At 47.3% G+C, this 16674-nt stretch overlaps 1 protein-coding gene and 1 non-coding gene across 2 annotated transcripts; one reads left to right on the top strand and one right to left on the bottom strand.

Moving 5' to 3' along the window:
- Positions 1-705: 705 nt before the first annotated feature.
- On the top strand, positions 706-1635 carry flbD (putative MYB family conidiophore development protein FlbD; the record flags this gene model as incomplete). The annotated part of the gene is made up of 1 exon (XM_035500481.1): positions 706-1635. One exon carries the CDS (start codon positions 706-708, stop codon positions 1633-1635), a length of 930 nt encoding a protein of 309 aa, XP_035356374.1.
- A 14600-nt stretch (positions 1636-16235) lies between these two features.
- On the bottom strand, positions 16236-16309 carry AtWU_t137. The gene has a single exon. It is a non-coding gene; the product is annotated as a tRNA-Val (tRNA).
- Between the last annotated feature and the right edge of the window lie 365 nt (positions 16310-16674).

The following is a 16674-nucleotide window of genomic DNA, read 5'->3' as shown; positions in this document are numbered from 1 at the left end:
CAGCTCCGAGATCTTGGATCAGATCTTCTCCTATAGCGTGCTCTAAGTGTGGAGCAGTAGCCATTTTTCTCTGACCCGTCTCCCTGGTCATTGTATTCTGCTGCTGCTGCTTGTTGTTATAATAGATGATCGTAACCTTCATCTCCATCACTCCTTGACACGACTATTGTCTATCGCCCTTTCTCTAATTCCAATTCCCCCTTCCGGGTCTCACCTCTCTTCCTATATATCTACCACCTCGACGACGCACCTTTGAACCTTATTCTTTCTCCATCATCAAACAAACTCTCACTCCCCAACTTCCCACTCTTACTTCCTACATAACCCAACAGCTCGGTTGCGTGGTCATTGCTCCTCCCTCCTTGCTTGTCTATCTACCCTACTCTCGTCCCTTATCCATCACCCGCGTGTGTCTATTACAACACTTGTGTGTGTGTGTGTCTGGTCTAGTCCGCTCCGGGTACACTAAACCTCCCACACAGCCAACCCCACGGTAAGAAGCCCTGTTCCCTTTAAAGACGTCAACCCTCCCCGCCCACGCATAGTACCTGAACTTTGTCGGCGCCCCCCTTCGACTGTCCCCAACTCTCTTTAAAAACTCTCCGACCTCCTGGCTGGAGTCTAACATTACATCCTTAGATTTACAACTCCCCAAATTCTTTCCATCAATCACTCGGATTAATTCTTCCTTGTCAACTACTTGCAATGGCTCCCACTCATCGTCGTGGACCCTGGGTTCCCGAAGAGGACCAGTTGCTCCTTCAGTTGGTTCGCGAACAAGGCCCCAACAACTGGGTCCGCATCTCTCAGCACATGCACTACCGCTCGCCCAAGCAATGCCGGGAGCGCTTCCACCAGAACCTCAAGCCCTCTTTGAACCGTGAGCCCATCTCTGCTGAGGAGGGCTTGATGATCGAGCGGATGGTCAACGAAATGGGCAAGCGCTGGGCCGAGATTGCACGACGCCTTGGAAACCGCAGCGACAATGCAGTTAAGAACTGGTGGAACGGCAGCATGAACCGCAAGAGAAGAGGTCTCCCTACCTCCAGCTCGCCTCACGCCGGACGCACGATGCACGGACGGGTCGAGGCCCCATATGCGCGGGCCTCTCTGGGCTTGAGCAGCCCCATCAGCCGTTCTCGCTACTCTTCCATCTCCAACGACCGACCTCTCACTTCCTGGACCAAGTCTCCTTCATCTCGGAGGGATTCCTTCTCCGCCTCTTCCATCGACTGCCCCCGCCAGTTGACCCCGATCTACACACTTCCTGCTCTCAACCGCCCTGTCGAAACTCCTCTCACCTCGCCTGCCTTCTCGGAAGCTTCTTCCATGGAACCTCCCTCCATGATCTCGGACCACAACTCCGTCTCTTCCTCCTCTCCCAGGACCATCGCCTCGCCACAGCTTCTTCCCCTTCCGGTGGACATGAGACAGCAATACGGCGACTTCCGCAGGCAGAGCACTTCGGATGAGATCTATGCCTACCACGATCTCTCGTTGAAGCAACGGTGGATCTCCGATCACCAGCAATGGAACCAGCACTCTCCGCTATCTCCCACATGGTCTGCTCCGATCGAAGACAAGACAGAAGCCCCGCGCGACTCGCGGATGGGTCTTCAGAACTTGCTCAACTAAACGACGATAGCGACCATTGCTGGATATGATCAACGAACTTTTCTTCTGTCATCGATTTTCTATGGGAAATTTTATGTACATGACCTCCCGACCCTCGTCACTCCTTTGTTTGGCATAATTTCCTTTGTACTTATATCATCACCTCATGTATATTGTCTTTTTGGATGGTTCGGCTCGGCTATTTCCACTGCGGGTCACGTGGATACGGCCCGGTTTCCTTACGGTACCAAAAAAAGCATTCGGGATCTCCTTTTGTCATAGTTATTGTGTTCCCTTCCCTTATTTTCTTTGTCGCTCATCATTTGGCTTACTGGGTATGGGGTTAATCATTGTGTATAGAGGAGATTGAGGAGTGCTGTCCATTGTTTTGCATGTATATGGTTGGGTTTTGGAGACTTTTGGAAAGTACTGTGAGCTTGGATCTAATAATACCCCATGACTGTTGGTTGTTACATTGCGCTATCGACCAGATGATCGTTTAATGATACATTAATAATATTTCCCACTCAAATAACTCCTCTCTTCTGTTCCTTAAGTCGTAAATTCCGATTACCGTTTCTTTGACTAAATTTTCTCTCGACACGGCCAACCTCCACCCACCCATTCTGGATGGGGGATGTTATTTCCGGATCTGGCAGGCTTATTTTTTTGGGCGCCAGCCAGGCTTGACCGTTGCGCCCATGGACGAGCCCAGGAGGATGATAGGGGGCGAGGATCCACTGGAACAACGCCGCATATCCTCCGTGACTGTGGCTGGCTGTCATCAGCTCCTGTCTTCCCGTGAAAGCCGCGGAATCTGAGGTTCAGAACGCAAGGGGCGACCCAAAGTTACGAGGCGAGACTGCATGGGAGAGACACGAGCAGGTTCAAGGAGAGAAGGCAGCGTGACAGCGCCATTACTGGGTTTGAAGAGACCGAGAAAACCCGGGATTTCAGAAATTATGAAAATGAAAAAGGCCTAAAATGGAATATGGGTCATTGGAAAAGAAAAGAAGAATGATTTCCGAATTCACATTGAAGGGAGTGGAAACTACCACCACATACTACATACACACATACATACATACATACATACATACATACAAGGTTGGCTGAACAGAGACACAGCAGCAGCAACACCGGACAGCATCCACCAACCGTCGTTGGCGCATGGCCGACCATCTCCACGGGAAAGGTGAAATGGATAGGTCCATTAGGAATACAGCTGACGACTGTCTGATCCAATCCTTCCACTTGGAGTTTCGGGATTGGCATGGCGAATGAATGGGGGGTGGATAATGGAAGTCGTGATGGTTCATGCATAACGGCCAATGTCAATGGAAGTGCTCTCAATGGCCGGAAGGCTTTACCCTTTCTCCCCCCTCCACTACCAGCACCAGCACCATCACCTCCTCCTCTCACTGAAGTACTACGTTAACTTGGCCCCAGTTGGGAGGTAAGGTTGATAGCCAGACAAAGTTTATCCCAGGGACTTGGTGGATTCCGATTTGACTGGGTTGATTCGCCAGCACCCCTCCCTTTCCTTTTCTACCCTCCCTTTCTTTACTCGTTTACGCACATGTCGCTAACGGTCTCGAAGCAGGGCTGTCCCGTTTTGTATTTTTGATTTTTGTTTTGATACATTTATTTATTTACTTTTATTTTTATTGTGTTGTTTTTACCTTTGCGCAAGCATTCAGCCTGGAGAAGGTAAGTAAGCTTGTTGGAAATTGAACAACCGCCTGTCTCATTTGGGACCCATCCGCGGTACGAGAGAGTTATGGGGGATGGGGAATCCGACGGGCTTCATTCTCCCCAATGGCTTTCTTGTCATGTCAGCAATCGAGCGGTCCCCGAAGAAGCGGGCTTCAAAGCAGCCTATAGTAGAGAACAGGCAGAAGGAAAGCAGAAAAAAAAAGAAAAGAAAAGAAAAGACAAAAGTGAAAAAGAAAAAAAGAAAAAATTAAGGGAAGCGCAAAAGGACGAACGATAAGGACGATGGAGCAGCCTTTCCTATTTTCCCCTCCATTCCCGCCACCATTTTCCTCGAGATGTGTGCCACTACGACCTTCCTGGTCTGGACTTGGGTGTCCAACTCACTAGTGGCTTTTTGGGCTATCCCAATCGTGACGTGCTGTTCGGAGACATGGCTTCTCCTTCCCAACCTGACTCGCCACACTCGCAACGGATACCAAGCCACACCCAGTGAAGGGGACGGTGCTGCACGTATGCCGATCAGGCAATCACCATGACTGATCAAGAATGAAGGCATCGGCGGGGTCACCGAACGCAGGAGCTGTAATCCACTCTGTGTGGTGTATTATGTATGCACTGGCACTCATGGAGTGTCTCCAGTGCTCGACGCACTGCATACCCACGACTGGTGGTCTGTTTCAGCCAATCTAACATCTCACACGCACCACTGTTGCGCTGCCATGCGTGCATGAGCATACCAGCTCCTGCTCGCCTACCGGTAGGCGGTGCAGATTCAGCTGGGGTCAAGGTTGGGTGGAGTCAAGTTCAAGGGTGAGGAAAGGATGATGCAGCTCGTCCTGGAGGACGTTGGCTCGCCAGTGACCCTCTCTGACGGCCGTTGGCCGGTAGGGGACATCCTACGCTTCGTATCAAGTACGCATGACTATGTAGATATCTCTCAGACGCATGGGTTACACATCAGTACATACTCATACCCATACACACCTACCAGGTTGGGCATATTCTGACACAAGGCTCCGGGGGTTACACAGGACCAAATTTGGGACTTTCTTGTGACGTTGAATCGCTTACCAAGTTCCAGAACAAATATAGCATGAAACAAGACATTCTACATCCGTGCCAGTCGCACCATGGGGAAACCCAATACTCCAGTGAACTAAAGGAGTTCGACAATACGGAGTAGACGACAATGCCAACACCAAAACCAACAATGGCCTAGTGAGGAAACGAAGAAGAAGCAGCAGCAGCAGAAACCAGTCACCGTCGGCGCAATGGATCTGGAGCCCTGCCGGCCAAGAGATTCTCGCATTAATTAACTACCGCTGATCTTTTTTTACATCTGATTTGGAATTCTGGTTGTTAGCGCCCCGCTAATCCACTTCCGTCCACTCGCGACATGCACACCGTGACGTACCCTCAGTTCCATCCCCGATCATGCATCCTGATTTGACAGACGGACTAATTAGGAGATTTACGCCCTTCGCATTATGGGGGCGTGTGGTGAACGACAACCGATCTGTGTTCATCTCGTTACCACTCATCCAAGTTTTTCCCCTACCTCCTGTTCTGGCTCGAGCATGTTCCGCTTTTCCGATCCATTGGTCAAGGATGAAGGGCTTGGCAGTGGAGCCCTGGGCGACCGTTACACAATCTCCACGATGGCATATTATTCTGGTGGAAGCATCGAATGAGGTTCCAGCATCCGAACCTGCTGCGGATGCTGCAGATAGAGCAACTAAAGTTCCAACAGCGCATCCATGGATCCCCCTCTGACCACGACCCAAGATACGGGGTACGTCAGTTTGCCAAGCAGGCAGACGAGCCCAGTCAAGCGATCGTCAATATTAACAATTAATGCTCGAAATTGATTAAGCCCCAGGCACACACGCACAACGCTCAGTCAAATGTATGGATGCATTTAAAATTGATTATGGTTAATTTGTATTATATTGCATTCTCTAACTACTACTGCCGCCGGGTATAGCATCCTGACAGCTGAAACAATCCACCTCCAACATTACAATTTAGTGAAGCAATCTACAAAGCTCTGTCAGGTTTATTTTTAAAGCTGTCTCGTCTATCCCCATCTCCATCACCAACCCCCTGCCGACTCTATCGACCATATGGTCGCATGCCCAACAGAACCGATGCGGTTGTTTCGGGGACCTTAATATACGACTGTGGGGATTAGTGCGTTCAGCCAAAGAGAGAAAACAGAGAATGATGTTGAACCATTGGTGCGCCTCTTCATTCATCCCACACCCCCTGTCTTCTGCCCAAATGATGCGACATTAGTATCCGATATTATTAGTATTATTCTGTTACTTCCCCCCATAGATCTTATTTTGTACTAGTGGTGTGGATGTGTAGCTGAAGCGTTGAGGTGCGAAATTCCCTTTTTTCCCTTCTACCAGAACCAACCTACGGAGGAGCTTGACTAGCTATTCTCAGATTTACGGTTTGATTTTCCCTTCTTCCCGCACCCGGTTTGATCGTCAGCTATGCAGATTTATGCATGGATGGGGGAGCTCTATTGTTCCAAATAGATTGTTTATAACAGCTTTCTTTCTCTCCTTCTCCGCCTCCTCATCCAGCTCCAAATATTGCCACTCCAATAGTCGCTGGGTGCTGCGCCCTCCTAACTATCATCCCCCGGAATGCCTCAGGGGGCGGCGCAGACACCATTCAGCTGAGCTCGTATGATCCCCATACACCATACACTCAACAACCCTATCCCATAACAGACGTTTGTTATTACCATTAACGCCCAACATCCATCTACTTCCGATACCTGACTAGAAGGGGGGAAGATGGGGGCGAAAACAGAAACCAGAGCCAGAAACAACCCCCAAACTAAATTCAAATGAAAATTAAAATAAAATAAAATCTACGATACTGCTATCTCCAAAAAACCACCCCCCGATCTGATCGAATCAAATCAACCCTAGCCGATTTCCTTAAACGGAAAAAGCTCAACATCACTACTAACCCGCCCGCTCCGCCCGCCCAACGATTTGATTGATTTTCCCCGATCCATCCCATCCCATCCCATCATCATCCATGGATCCATCCATCCATCCATCCATATCCATCCCACCCACACTTTGGTTTGATCTCCAACCTCCCACCGGCCCAATCCCTCTCGTCAAGATTCTAGTCGCTTCTCCGTAATCATCTACTTCCGACCACTCACAACCTCTAGGTAATCCCCCCCTCAGCAGCCCGTGAGTAGTGATCTTCCCGCGGTCCCTGCGAGGAAGACTCACTTACTGACTAACTTACCGCCGGTCGGCGCGGTTAAAAAACGTCCTTCTTCTCCAAGCGACCGACCCAGAACCAAGGGTTGGTATTCAGTTTAGTCGGAGTTGCTGTTGTTTATGTGAAACGGTCGCGCGAGGCGCTGTGCCCACGATTTGCATTCGGTTAGAGAGAGCACAGTTTCCACCCTGAGTCCCTCCCCCACCTCTCTTTCTCTCTTTCTTTCTCCTGAATTGAACGGGATGGATGACTGGATGGGTGGATGGATTCGAATCTGGAGAACCTGAAATCGGAAACGAAACGTGATCGATGCGATGCGATGCGATGCGATGCGATGGGTTTGGATGGTCGGTCGCAGTGGAGCTTTGTTCGCTACGAGGGACGAGGCTGGAGATCGTTCACTTCTTACTCCATAGTATACAGTATACACGTTTTTATTTCTCGATTTGGTGGTATTATTGTCCTCCTTATGAGGATATTTTTGACTTTCCCACCCCCCTATCCGACGGGTTTTTTCTGATGAACTTTCCTCTTTAGGTGGGCTTCGATATCGGAGTTGTTGATTTTTGACTTTTTTGGCTTTTCAACTTTCCTTTCCTTCGGATAAGGGATCGGGAACGGGACTTTCGGAAGAATATCTATCTACTGTCTCCGTGTCCCGTACTTGTGGGTAGGATAGGATAGGATATACGCACACGCCTACCTTATTCTGTACAAGCTTGCTCTCGTAGGCGGTAAAAACAGCCGCCGCCGCCGCCGCTGCTACTGCTACTGACGATGATAATGTATCCTGGGATGGTAAACCCCCATAGGACAAGACAGCCGGAGGGAAAAAAAAAAAAGGTGAGTGAGTGGGTCTCAACTCACCCTTTTCGTTTCTTTCTTTCTTTCTTCCTTTCTTCCAATCTGGCCCCCTACTGCCTAACCTGACCCTAAACAGGAGTGCAGCAGACAGCATGACATGACATGACACAACAACCCCCCCATCCCCTCCCTTGTCTCGCCAGTTTTATCCAGATTGATAAGTAGTGCCCAAGCTTAATAGTGGCTGATATAGATTAGTTCTCTACGGAGTAACCGCACAGCATACTCAGTAGAGTATAGTTTAGTTTAGTATAATATAATATAGTAAAAGTAAGTTAGTAGCTAGCTATGTCTTGATGGGGCACCAACCACAGGTAAACTTCCTACCGTTTATTCTTGTTTAAGCTTCACAACCCCTTTTTTAATTCACTAAAATTGACTTTTTTTACCGTTCCGTGAACCTTTCCCTGAGTTTTCTCGTTGCGAGGTACTCCGAAGATACTACACATACATAGTAAGTAGTAATGCTAAGCGGAACGTAGAATTTGCCCGGTGGTTCCGAGCATAGGTAATTTTCTTTGCCCACTGGCAGGCAGCTTAGCATAGCGGCGGGTATATCCGATAGCGATGGAAAACTTCCACCCAAACCACCTACCTGATTTGAAGAATCTGAAAAATTGGTCCTCCTTCAGCTCTTGAGCCTTCCTAGGATAGCATAGTACATACGTAGTATCTAGCTTGGGATGGGACGGGATGGGGTGGGATTTGTGTGTCTGGACTCTGGAACCTGGCGGATTCTTGGATTCTTTACTAATCTGAGCTTTCCGCGTCGTTGAAACTCTGCCCTGCCCTGCCTAGTCCATAAGTAAGTACTACGGGGTCCTGGAGAGTGGTGGTGCTTAGTTACTAGTGCGGGCTGAAAGAGAGAGGAAACATCGGACATCCCGCGCTAATTGGTCTGACTACTTTCCTCATATCTATTATTACTGAGGGGAAAGGAAACATGGTTTAAGAATAAATTAATTGCTGCCCTTTGCATATACCCATTGAGGTTAGATGAATGTGCAAGTGCGGAGTGTGTCCGTTGCTTTAATGGGTAAGCTACTAGCTAGGTAGTAGCTTAGGAGTTAAGTCTTGCCCGCATTTCCGGGTGGTTTTATTCGTCTGTTGGGACTGGGATGTTGTAGTTGCGCTTGCGGCTATAGCGGAGGGGTGATACTTAGTCTTATTACGGAGTGCATGGGTATCTCTGATTTGATTGTTCCGGGGGGGTTGAAGTTGGTACTTATTATTATTATTCTATTCTATCGTATTGGGATAGTACTTATTACATGGAAATAGACACTGCATGCATTACTGTCATGATGTAGATATCTCTACTCCGTACTCCGTACTATTTATCCACGCCACTGCATAATTCTCCTCACAGATACCTACGGAGTAGATACTCCCACTTCAGGGTCTACGACTCCATCAACCACCCCAATAGTACGTCAGGGTCATGACGACGCCGCCGACCTATCCATCCAATCCATCAATCCCACTCCGTATTTTAGTATTATTCCTCTACTAATCCTTCAGCTTCAACTACGGAGTCACACTAACCAACTAACTAGATAGCACTAAGTAGCAGCAACACCACCCCCCTGGAACCAAGAAGTGGAACCCTCAAAAAACTGACCACCAGAAGAAAACTAAGTTAGCGCAAGCACAGTCTCGACGTTGAGATTCGAGCCCGATTTCCACCATTTGATTGGATGTCGGAGGATCTCGGTGTGGGAAAGGTGAGTGGGTGATCGATGATCGACTTGGCCTGGTTAGGATTAGGGTACCCGCCTTGCCGGTCCGCCCGTGATCGGCAAGCAAAAAAGGCAGTTAACTAATCTGGGATTTTTTCTTTTTTCTTAAATCGTAGTTATAGTAATAGGTTAGCTTCGTATTCTGTAACGCTACGCGGAGCTACTACTTTTACTGAGGAAGGATGGGCTTTGGGTAATATGAGGTGTCATTTTTGGTTACCTGAAGGAGATGGTATATATGGAATTAGACTATTTCAGTTTCGTTTTCTCATGTAAGAATCATAATAAAAGTCATGATGATGATTATATTCCCAATCTGTACATAAAAAGCGAAACAGCAAGCAAGCAAAGCGGCATCAATGCTCCCCGAGCGCAGGGACCCCCGAAAAAAAAAATAATAAACGCTAAGTAGATAGTTTACCTTGTTGATGGATAGACAGTCGACAGTCGACGACACACTTACCGCACACACACACACTCACACAGACCACTTTCCCAATTCGAATTTGTGCGAAATCAAGCCAAGGCACACACCATTGACAAGTATTTGTCAACTGGGTGGGTCCCTCCCGGTATACTCCGTATGACACTAAAAAGTTACTTAGTTAGTGCGGGTATGTAACATACCCTTGTATAGTGTGTATTAGCTTGTTTTGTTTTCCTCTTGGTAACCGCATACACAGATACAAGGGGGGGAGGAGGCCGCCAACCAAATACGCAATACGACCAGGGACAAGCGCCCAATGCACAAACCCCTTCTGCGTAAGGGGTTCCTGCTAAACCACGTGGAGATGCGCTTGTCAGATACAAGCCGTTGCGGGTGTATGGTTTCGTATTGTATTGATACCAACACTACTCTGCTTGTGTTTTGTTTGTATTACAGTGTTTGTTTGTTATGTATGAGCGTAATGGATGAACGAGGGGGCGAAGTAGCTCAGCTCCATCCACCATATCTCCATCTCCATCCATCTATCCATGACTATATTCATGTCTCTCTAAGTAAGTTATGTGGTAAACTCAATCCAACCCCCTTTGTCTAGGGGCAAGTTCTCTTCCTGCTTACAGTGATGCTGTTGCTAACAACGGTTTTTGGCAGCGAGGCTGACGGACGGATTAGATCGGACTTATTGATTGTCCCTCCCATCCCCCTGTGCCACGCAGTCACTCCAGTCTTTCTCCTTGCTGGGAGATGAATTTGAGTTTTAGTGTGTTTTTTTTCCCTAATGTTATTTGATTTATTCATGTACATACCTACTGTAATGGGTTGGAGATGGCAGCTACGCCTCTTTTACATACAACATTCCATACCACGGGAAAAGTAAAGTAGGACGTGTGTAACCTAAGCCACACGATCTGATCGATCGGAGGCGCCGACATACTTGCTCACTTACTAAGGTGAACTCTTTCAAACTTACTAACTAACTCATTGACTGACTAGTTGGTTTAGTTAGTTTGTAAGGTTAAGTATGGCATGTATGTATGTATGCACTTAGGCAGAGATTCTCATCCGTCTTCCTAAAGAGGATGTTTCATGACTCGCGTTTTTCAAATCATTAAGGGGGAAGGATAAACATCGGGGAGGAAGGCAAATAGGGCAGGGGTATGTGTTTGTGTTTGTGTTGTGTCTATTTTTTGCTTTGTTTCGAAGTTCGACGGGGTGTTCTAGAGTGAGGGTGATCGTGTGTGGGATTGATTAATCGCTTGATGGGATATTATCGTATGGAGATGGGAGGATCATAGTAGATGTGTTAAGGTAGGGGGCGGGTTTCAGGTATTTCTTGGATAGATAGTATCTATCTATCGTGTGTCTGTGTGGTTCTACCTGGTTGTCCAGTTACCCCTGACTAAATGGGCCTACGATTTAGGAATATTATGCATGATGTATCGGTATATGTAGATGTAGATAGATACGGAAGGAGGATAAGAATGACACCCGAATAGCACAACCTGTCCTGTCCTGTCTGCTGTCTGTCTGTCTCCAGATCATATGCACAAGGCTAACTAGCACCCAACCATCCCTGCCGGTATCATCCTCCACGCTTTCCCTGTATGTAGGATGGATTGTCTGACTCCGCTTAGCTTCACTCCACTACAGGATGGGGTCAATTCAGACTAGGAGATATTGGCTGCATGAGGAGCCACCGATAGTACGGAGGATAGTTGACCAACCAGTTGGCATAGTTTGGGGGGGGCGCACGATCCAGCCTCGAGACGCGAAAAAGAGGAGAATTGATGCGAGAGTGGCTGCCAACTAGTACTCATTAGGACATCAATTCAAGAGGGAGGGATTTCTGTACTACGACAGATCGTCGTGAGGGAACGAAGGAAGGAAGGAAGACGAACCGGGATCCTGGGTTCGCGTGACCCCTACTGCTGTAAGCCATCAATTAAGTCAAAAGGGAAAAAAAAAAATACAAAAAAGTCTATAGTGCCGTTGAGAACAATCCCTGTTTTTTTCTGCTTTACTCTGTGATCGCTTTGTTCTGGATGATTATCGATCGCTGACCAAGCGTGAATGCCATGTGCGTAGTGATGAAAAAAGAGATGGTGGTTAATTATTCACCTTCTTTGTATGATCTAGATTCAATAACTACGCTGCTCAACACAGATGGATTGTCAAGACTTCAGCTGGGTACTCCTCTGCCATCCATTTACTAGTCTTACTCACTTATGTAGGTAATAGACGAGCTAACCGAACCCAAAAATCTTTCTTGACTAGTGCCACTCGACTCATCCATGAAGACTCCGACTCAGACTCAGGTCGGGGTAGTTAGCTGATTAGCTAGTGAGGCTGGCTAGCTGACATCACGACCAGCCTGTTTGACAGATAACCCAAACTAAAACCAACGATGATAAACCCCGAAGGCGAGGAGAAAAGGTCCCCGATCCCGAGCCACGCAACCATCCCATCCCCATTCCCCATTCCCCATCCCTCCGCTAGCTAAACTAGTGGGGATTACCTGTTGAAGCCGCTTGCTTTTGCGTCGAAGGATTGGAATGCTGGTCATTGTCATACATACGCCATCCTTGCTGCTCTTGAAGGAGAGGAGAAGGAGGAGGTAGGTGCTCATGCTGGCTCGACGGTCGTTGACTATCCCTGCACGCGGGTTGGAAACCGCACCTTTGCAGCAAGGTATGCGATTTGGAATTCCCCGTTGAGGGCTGCATGTGATGCCACCGGGTTCTTGTCCCACGCGGTGTTATCTATCTAGTGGTCGAAGGATGAAAGTACGGTTTGGGAGGTGGTGGATGGATGGTGCTGGATAGGTCAGAAGTGGCGAATGATGGGATTTGGGTGTCTGGGAGGGAGAGGGGTGTTGGTGCAGCCTTGTGATCAGTTAATGATGCTTATGCATGATTCAGTATTAAGTAGTCACTGCTTGGAGTGAGTATAGGCGTTGATGTGGTCAATGAAGGGCTTGAATGATGTTGATATTGACAACTATATGGTGAATTATGCTTCGCAGTGATAGAATGAGTCTGTATTAATTCTCAGCTCTGCTGCTTCTATCTCTTCTTCTCTCTTTACTCCCGTTGTATACTTCTATAGAGATACAAGCAAGTGCTGTCTATCTTAAAGCGCTGATACTAAGTCTATCCTTTCCCCCATATCGCACGGCAGGGCTATTCCTATTACCAACAATGTCATATATCCTCTTTATGTCTTAGATATTGCAGTTCCAAATATCTCTATAATCATAGCAGAATATTCATCCCATACTAAAGCTAGTTCTCAACATTGCAGACTCTAGAAGAGACGAACAATACCTGACCCTCTCCCCTCCCCGCCCCCAACCCGTCAGCAACGTCTGTACACATCCAGAGTCTTCGAATCCTCGTTGTTCAGGAACATCAAACAACCATAGAAGACATGTTCAAACACGGTAATGGCGCCGATGCTTACACTAGACCACAGAAGATGTCATGGCATTTTTTGATTATCCTAGTACGACCCAGAGCAAACTCCTACCGGCTCTAAAGATGCGTCTACCGTTGGAGGATAGCCACAGATACAGCTACTGGGTCGGAATAGAAGCTGCTGCGAGGTCTGCGACGGCTTACATGCAAGGGCAATAGCACAATGGCTCCAAACAAAAACACCGTCTCTGGGGTTCACCGGATCTTGAAGCATCTGGCTTCATTCATTTCCAGAGGCGAGCTAATACAAAGCTCTTCTGAAAGGGCATGATGAGGATAAGTGGGTTGTTTCATATATCGACATGTGCTTTAGACAAAGAGATCTAGTCATTAATGAGTTAGGAAGCTATATCCGAATCAAGACCATCTAGGGTGTCACAAGAACCTGGACCTTCCAGTAGAAATGGACACTTTACTGCAGATATTATTTGAAGAGACATGTTAACGCATAGCTCTATCCTACGATTCAGCGAACGCATCGGTCAGGACATACCACTTGGTTTTATCCTCTTACTTCCACTACCAGTATATCCTAGCAGCTAGCTCTGCGAGCACTGAGCGGGCAAGTCCTCTTCATCGTTCAACTCTTGTTCTGCAAACCTCGTTTGCAAACAACTTATGGCCGATAACTCATGCCCAGCATATGCGTTTGAAGAGGTCTTATGGGTGAGCATACCGGGAACGCGTTTTGCTTATCTATACAGATAAGGGCCAGTCTGCACTGGTCACACATAGGCTGCTAATTATCTATCACAGCAACTATGTTCGACACTCATACCGGTCCTCTTACTCCATGCGGTTATCCATCTCCCATGACAGCTGATCCTGCACATGCGCCGATACGGCCCAGTCTCCCTCCGTCCTTCGCTATCCACAGACAGAATCCTAGCCCGGCTTAGGGTACGACTACCACGATCCATAATCAGCATATGAGGAACTTCGTGTGATACATGGGAAGGAATTAGGGTCGTTCATGACCTACAAGCCTGGACATACTGAGATAAAATATCATATCGAAGCATGGCGCTATTGGAGCTGGGCATCCTATCCACTTCTTGGAAAGATTATGGTCTAGTGGACATAGGATACTCCATGCCACGGCAGAGACCTCCAGACGCATGCCTCGGGCCCTAAGCTACATCAATCGTTGATAACATTGTAGTAGCTCACCAGGTCATCGTGTGACTTGTTAATGGCCGATATCATAGGCACTTTGCTGTTCTACATCTAGCCCTATCATGACAGCTAGCTATCGTGTACTCTCTGGTATGATTCCTTAACCTAATCTAGCTACCAGTTGAAGTGGAATATGTTATTCTCCCTGGGTTACAAGGAAATATTTCATCAACTTCAACGACTACATGGTACACTGAATTGCGAACCGCACGCAATTGTGAACATAATTCAAGCACTTGAACCTTCGCTGGTGCTTATACATGTCATATCTTTGCCAAGTGGGCCAAAACGATTATCATGGACATCCGAGTCAGACGGGGAGTATGTCTCAGCATTTATTGGCTAACGACTCATGGCAGTAAATTTATCCTGCAGTTGTTCCTACTGGGAGTTCCTAGAGAGGTTCAGGGGCCGTTGAAAGAAAACAGAACTAATCTTTGATCACGCTCTTTTTATTGATGGCAAGCGACAGTGTATCCACGAATAAGTACATAGCATACCTAGCGATGTCACCTGCGCTATGTGCTGCGATGTCTGCTGCGATATCCATATAGGATCATCTTGTTGCCTGAATTACCTCGTCTCAATCAGAAGTCTGCCAGAGACGAATTAATCGGACACCTGTCACGTCAAATACACCCAGCAGGATTCCGAGGCTTGTGGCTTTCACTACCAAGCCAGAACCATCTTCGCGGGAAGTCTTCGGCACATAAGAGGTCCAATACTATGTTCTTGATGACATTAACCATTGGTCTAGGGATGTCTACAACTGCGCCAAATATGTTTCCGGTGTTGATCCCACAGCATTGAATGTAATGCAAGATGGGGAGAAAATAGTATAGCGACTGTCATTGGGGTTTGCTCCAGATCAGCGTCTGGGTGTCTAGCAAGAGTCGTCGACTTTCCGACCATTCGTCTGCGTGGCAAAGTGGCAGACTCAGCGGCCTGCAAGTTATGCAAAATGACCCATAACATGCTGCAATGGTATAACATCTGCGATACATCCACATCGTCAGGTACATGATGTACGGAGAAACACGCGCAGCCTCTTAACTACAATAACAACATCATATCTACATTCCAAGCCTGTCTCTCCCCGTGAAAAGCCAACAGGTAGTATACATGTGGAATCAGAACACACTCCTTCGGAAGCAAGGCAGAAAGAAGTATGTCACCTCGAATACAACTGGTCTCCTTGTCATCTCTTCGCAGCTGCCGGCGCTTGTCGTGTTTTCTACATGCGCCTATTCCCATGATTTCTCGACACGAATTTGATATCATGATGCTAAGACATAACTTATGAGAATAAGGCAGAGCAAATGCTTTTTCTTATGTTGCGGACATGCACGATGGGAGACTGTCATTCGCCTTTGCTGAGATGAGGTGATCAACGAGTGCATTGCTCCGGTAAATCCTCTCTTCTGTGTCATTTCAGTACACCGTCGGCGGCATATCACAATAAGTCCCTCATTTTATAATGAATTATTATATTTAGAGGGGGAGGAATACCTTAATTGGAGACAACAATCGGCACAGCATGAAGCGAGAGGTGGTAGCGGCTGCTAAATGTGGGCATATCGCTGAAAGGGGTGGATTAATGGTAGGGTTTTGTTATTTGGGGAGCGATGGGAGATCATGTTAGATGAGGGGATGATGGAACTTGCGGTGTAATTTTACTTTGGTTGCAAGAAAAATAATCTTTTCGATATGATTTTACTAATCTACGGTCCGCGTAGATATATACTAAGACCTTCATGATGATAGTAACAAAATCATGTACAGCGCCAGATAACCAACCCAACCCAACCCAACCCAACTACCCACATAGCATGACACAACTTGAAAAAAAAAAAGACACAATCAATCAACCAGAGTCCGAAAGCACACTCTAAACACATTTTCTAATAGATAGAAAACTGTCAAGGTCAAATAAAAAAATGCAAAAAGAAGTGACTAGACTGGGGCTCGATCCCAGGACCTTATGCGTGTGAAGCATACGTGATAACCAACTACACCATCCAGCCGACTTGTTGATGTTTGTATCTCCACCATGGTACATACGTAGCCGATACATTACCGGTCATTTTTATGCTTAGCCTGTACGGCAGTAAGTGCACCATGACCTCCCTCTATCTTAATTGTTGTCTCGTTTATCCATGTTAGCCATAGCCATGAGAGAATGGAGAGAGGACATTTTTCCAACACTTCCACTACTGCGCCCCAGTCACATGGACATGATTGCCATAAGGCTTGAAGCCAGCCGCGACTGGTGCCTGGCACAGGATGGAAACGAGGCTGTCTAGCAATCCCAACAAGACGACCATGAGATATAAATATGCATATAACTAGAGATCAGTTTTGCTTTCACGATCAGAAAACAGAATCCCCA

This window comes from Aspergillus tubingensis (genome assembly GCF_013340325.1).
Source record: "Aspergillus tubingensis WU-2223L DNA, scaffold_7, whole genome shotgun sequence".
NCBI lineage: Eukaryota > Fungi > Ascomycota > Eurotiomycetes > Eurotiales > Aspergillaceae > Aspergillus > Aspergillus tubingensis.
Note: the sequence above shows the minus strand (reverse complement) of the source record. Positions and strands in the feature narration are given on the sequence as shown.